Here is a 6,088-nt window from a genome sequence, read left to right as displayed (position 1 = left end):
GTGAGATGAGGTCTCATGTCAACAGGAGGTGCAGGTGAGATGAGGTCTCATGTCAACAGGAGGTGCAGGTGAGATGAGATCACATGTCAACAGGAGGTGCAGGTGAGATGAGGTCTCATGTCAACAGGAGGTGCAGGTGAGATGAGGTCTCATGTCAACAGGAGGAGCGGGCGGAGGTAACGGGCTCGTTGGAGCTCCGGGAGCGTCTAACGAGCCGATCTCTGGAGGCCTGAAGCAGCCGGAGACGCCTGCTGAGCTCAGCTTGATTGGTCCCTGCTCTGAAATTAAATCCTTCGTCCGTCTGGGGAACGACGAGCGATCACAGAGGTCCAAACCCCCAAAACTCTCAACCTCAGGACGCTGCCGTCGGCGCTGAAGAAGCCGCCGCTCACCTGTCTGTATCGGCAACCTTTCATTTAATAATAATAATTCATAATTTATACTGTTGATTGATTCCCAGTGGGGAACTTACAATTTACACTCTGATTGTTAGTTATCACACACACAGGTCTGAAACACACACACACACACACAGACACACACACACACAGGCCTGAAATACACACTCTCACACTCTCACACATGCACACACACACACACACACACACACAGGCCTGAAATACACACTCTCACACACTCACACACACAAACACACAAACAGGCCTGAAATACACACTCTCACACATGCACACTAACACACACAGGCCTGAAATACACACACCCACACACAGGCCTGAAATACACAGTCACACACACAGGCCTGAAATACACACTTACACACTCACACACACACACAGACACACACACACACACACACACACACACACAGGCCTGAAATACATACACACTCTCACACTCACACACACACAAGCCTGAAATACACACAGCCACACACGCTCAGGTCCTATGCATGCACAAATGGAGAGATGTCAGAGTGGGGGGTCTAGCTGGACCAGCACCCTGAACAGTTGGGGGGGTTTGGTGCCTTGCTCATGAGCACCTGGCAGCACCCAGGAGGTGAAGTGGCCTCGCTCAGGCTACCAGTCCACACTCCATACTTTAGTCCGTATGGGGACTTGAACCAGCGACCCACCTGTCCCCCCAGCTCCCCACGGCCTGAGCTACTGCCCCCCCCTTTTTTTTAAATTCTTTTTTCTTTCCCTAATTTTTAATTTAATTTTTACTCTTTTGTCTTCTTTTTTTTATTTAGATTTTTTATTTAGATTTTTTAAATAAAAATTTAAAATTTAGATTTTGAATTCAATTTTTATTATTTAGATTTTTCATTTAGATTTTTTTAATTTAAATTTAAAATTAAAAAAAAAAATTGTTTAATTTTTAAATTTAGATTTTTAAATTTAAATTTTTAAATTTTGCATTTTAAATTTAGATTTTTAAATTTAAATTTTAAATTTAAATTTTTTAATTTTGCATTTTTAATTTAAATTTTTTAGATTAAATTTTAAATTTAAATTTTTTAATTTTGCATTTTTAATTTAAATTTTTTAGATTAAATTTAAAATTTAAATTTTTAGTGCACCCCCACTTCACTGCAAAGAAGTAGCTTCCAACAACCTGATTGTGTAAAAGTGAAATGAGGCGAGTCGCTGCAGATCTCAAACACAGGGATGTTATTTCATGTTTAATATTACTAATATTACAGAAAACTTTAGAATATTATCATAAGTTTGAGGGATGAAAGTGTCAGTTTTGTATGATACAATTCAAACAGAACTGACAAAGTGCTCTGGTATGAAATTAAAATATGATTCATAACTTAAATTTAATATCAAAATATAATTGTTAATCTTAAAGTACTTTCTGTATTTTTTAACCATGGACCCTATTTTCCAATGCACTAATGTCTTAGTATGTAATCTTTGAAATTGGTCCAGTATTTAGCGAGAACGTAACAAGCATTGCAATCGGCATGTGCACAACCTCAGATTATTATTCTAAGTGTCTGACAACATTATGAAAGGATCCCTACAGAGATCGACCTTTTAGTTAAAGTGTAAGATCCTTTCAGTTTAACATGAAACCATCACCAAACCCACCAGACTCCATGTAAATAATCACTACTTTTAGTGTGTATAGAGCAGCATATCTCCACCAGACTCCATGTAAATAATCACTACTTTTAGCATGTACAGAGCAGCATATCACCACATGTAAATGGCTGAATTAAGAGTTTATTTCAACTGCAACACAGTGGTGATTGTTGGAACAGTGAAAAGATGAACCAAGACGGCTTTTGATGCTTTTATTTTGTTTCTGTCGACTTTGAATGAAGTGTGTTTTCCGATGATAAAAGTCCTGATTTTTTTTACATGTAGTCTGGTGGGTTTGGTGATGGTGATTTCTGGGCTGTTTCATGTTTTCTCTCTTTTTGCTAGCAGGTTTCTCTATAGAGCCCCCCCCTACAGGTTTCTCTATAGAACCCCCCTACAGGTTTCTCTATAGAGCCCCCCCTACAGGTTTCTCTATAGAACCCCCCTACAGGTTTCTCTATAGAGCCCCCCCTACAGGTTTCTCTATAGAGACCCCCCTACAGGTTTCTCTATAGAGCCCCCCCTACAGGTTTCTCTATAGAGACCCCCCTACAGCTTTCCCCTACAAGAACTGGACCAGTTTCAAAGATTGTTGTTACAATTAGTCGCAAAAACATGGAAACTAGTGTCCAGGTTGAAAAAATACCGAAGTCACCCTCTAACAGTAAAACACAAAGTAATCAATCAGCTGAGAAATGATCATAAAACTCTTTTTAAAATCTCGTTCTGATGCGTTAGAGACGTCTTCACGTCGGCGGCCCGCCGAGGAACGGCAGCTTGTTCTGGAGGGGGATCTTCTTCTTCAGCACCAGCGTGGAGTTGACCTGCTCCGGCGTCAGCAGGCTGTGCCACTGAGCGACCGGGCGCCGCGGGTTGGACAACATGTCGGCCCAGTGCCGCAGCTGGTTCCCCGCGGCGTCGCAGCCCAGGAAGATCTTCCCCATGGCGTCGTTCCGGGTCAGGGCGTCGTGGTCCCACACGGAGATCACCAGGTGCACCCTCTGGGCACGACAAGAAGTATTCAGATCCTTCACTGCAGTAAAAGTACTGATACCACACTGTAAAAAATACTCTGCTACAAGTTAAAGTACTGAAACCACACTGTAAAAAATACTCTGCTACAAGTTAAAGTACTGAAACCACACTGTAAAAAATACTCTGCTACAAGTTAAAGTACTGAAACCACACTGTAAAAAATACTCTGCTACAAGTTAAAGTACTGAAACCACACTGTAAAAAATACTCTGCTACAAGTTAAAGTACTGAAACCACACTGTAAAAATTACTCTGCTACAAGTTAAAGTACTGAAACCACACTGTAAAAATTACTCTGCTACAAGTTAAAGTACTGAAACCACACTGTAAAAAATACTCTGCTACGAGTTAAGGTACTGAAACCACACTGTAAAAATTACTCTGCTACAAGTTAAAGTACTGAAACCACACTGTAAAAATACTCTGCTACGAGTTAAAGTACTGAAACCACACTGTAAAAAATACTCTGCTACAAGTTAAAGTACTGAAACCACACTGTAAAAAATACACAAGTTAAAGTACTGATACCACACTGTAAAAAATACTCTGCTGCAAGTTAAAGTACTGTAACCACACTGTAAAAAATACTCTGCTGCAAGTTAAAGTACTGTAACCACACTGTAAAAAATACTCTGCTACAAGTTAAAGTACTGAAACCACACTGTAAAAAATACACAAGTTAAAGTACTGAAACCACACTGTAAAAAATACACAAGTTAAAGTACTGATACCACACTGTAAAAAATACTCTGCTGCAAGTTAAAGTACTGTAACCACACTGTAAAAAATACTGTGCTACAAGTTAAAGTACTGAAACCACACTGTAAAAAATACTCTGCTACAAGTTATCATCAGGAAAATGTAGTTAAAGTTACCTTACTAGTTTTATACTTTTGGGAATTCATGGTCAATAACCCTAATTTATACAGGATTATACCTAATAGTTGAGCTAATAAAGCAGAAATTATAAATTATTTTGACTAATAGTTAAGATCAGAGGTACGTGTGTTGATTTGAAACCATTTAAATTTTCACCCGAAATTCAACGGAAGAGATCAGTTGTATTTTTAAAGAGCGTCGTAAGGAATGTAATCCATTTTTGTGGTAATTTGGTTAAAAAGAAACTCATATTTCAGATATAGACATTTTTAAAAGGAGTCAAATTTGACCCGAGGACAACAGGAGGGTTAGACCTTCAAATCGTTCCAGCGCTATCAGGTTGTATTTGTCATCTCACCTGGATTTGTTCGAAGGACACGTCGAAGGTGAAGGACTCGTTGTAATACGGGTTCAGCGTCTTCTTCTTAACCGACGTCTTCTTTTTCCTCCACTTCCTCTTGTCCAGAGCCAACTGCACCTTCACGTACGGATCTACAAACACACGGCGGGCGTTAAAGCGTGCGTCAGACGTGGAAACGAAGGGACGTCGGTTCAGAAAGATCAAAAACGTCTTTGCATGTCTGACGAGTTAAAGCTTCTGGAAAACTGAAAATACTTAAACTATCAATAATATCAGAGAGATCGGTGCCCTGTAAAAACGCACTGTAACAATACAAAATACAAAAAATGTAACAATGCAAAATATTACTCAATGATGTCAACACAATATGTAACCACGCAGTATGTACTAATAACGCATTATCTCTAATTGGACATGTGTCTGACCTGAAGTTCCTCCGGCGTCCATGCTCTTCAGGTTTTTGGCCTCCAGGATCCCCACGGTCAGTTTGCCGGCGGTGGGAACGTAACGCAGAGAGAAGCAGATCTCGCCAAGGTTTTCTTCCTGCGGCACACAGAAATCTTTGAGATCATCGGAAGTCAATGGACACAAAATATGTTTTTATCAGTTTCCGATGTGCAACTTTCACAAAAAGTGATGCAGAAAGTTAAAACACACACACCAGGGGCCCCCAGCCTTGTCCTGCATAACGTCACTGGAAAGAACAATATAAATATGTAAATGTGAATAACCAATAGCGAACCTCGAACTTGGCGGGCTCGCCGAGGTCCTGCCACTCCTCGATGACGTGGTTCCAGTCCACGTTGCACAGCTCCACCCGGATCTCCCCGATGATTTCGTGCTTGGAGAATCTGTTGAAGTCAAAAACCTTCATCACCACCGTCGACTTCAGCAGGGAAGACTTGGATATCTTGGGGGGGGGGGGGGGGGGGGGGGGGGGGGGGGGGGGGGGGCGGACACAGACACAACCAAGTTAGACATTATAACACAGTGTGGTTCTTTTTGCTTACAAACATACATATATTTCTCATATCATTAATGAATCTGACCGTTCTGTTATGATGATTTGAATGGAAATGGCCTTTCTATCCATTTTATTTATATGGGGCGGTCACTGCGCTTAGCCCCGCCTAAGACGATTGTGATTGGTTTAAAGAAATGCCAATAAACCAGAGCATGTTGTTCTCCCATCCAAACAAATCCATTCAAATGTTAGGTGGTCTTGCCAGACCCTCCTCTGCAGAGCTGAGGAAGGACGTTTCTGGCCATGCGAGACTACATCGTACCTGGAAGGTGAATTGCTCGTTGAAGGCGGGGTTCAGCGTGCTTTTGAACACTTTGGTCTCAAAGGTTTTGGATTTGTCGGGGCCGACGTAGACTTTGACGTACGGATCCGAGTTTCCTCCCAGGTCCATGGCCTTAAGGTTGTTGGCTTGTTTGATCCCAACCGTGAGCTGTGAAGACAGACAGGAAACAGTCGGTGCCGAGTTACGTTAACAAGTCAACCCGTTGAACTGAGATGATAATTACGCAAAACACAATGCATACCTTTTACATTTTATCAACAGTATAATAAGATAAGAAACCCTATAGAGAAACCTGTAGGGGGGCTCTATAGAGAAACCTGCGAGCAAGTAGAGAGAACATGAAACAGCCCAGAAATCACAATCACCAAATCCACCAGACTCCATGTAAAAAATCATGACTTTTATCATCGTAAAACACACTTCATTCAAAGTTGACAGAGCCTGGTGGAGATATG

General features: G+C 41.2%; 1 protein-coding gene across 1 annotated transcript; it reads right to left on the bottom strand.

The window, feature by feature from the left end:
- Positions 1-2,621: 2,621 nt before the first annotated feature.
- LOC117948987 (synaptotagmin-1-like) lies at positions 2,622-5,786 on the bottom strand (the record flags this gene model as incomplete). Its single annotated transcript, XM_034878957.1, has 5 exons — positions 2,622-3,052; positions 4,324-4,457; positions 4,752-4,869; positions 5,069-5,236; positions 5,613-5,786. Coding segments are annotated over 5 exons (849 nt in total), but the record flags the coding sequence as incomplete, so codon positions are not given.
- Positions 5,787-6,088: the final 302 nt, after the last annotated feature.

This window comes from Etheostoma cragini, chromosome 8, assembly GCF_013103735.1.
Source record: "Etheostoma cragini isolate CJK2018 chromosome 8, CSU_Ecrag_1.0, whole genome shotgun sequence".
In the NCBI taxonomy this organism is placed as follows: Eukaryota; Metazoa; Chordata; class Actinopteri; order Perciformes; family Percidae; genus Etheostoma; species Etheostoma cragini.
Note: the sequence above shows the minus strand (reverse complement) of the source record. Positions and strands in the feature narration are given on the sequence as shown.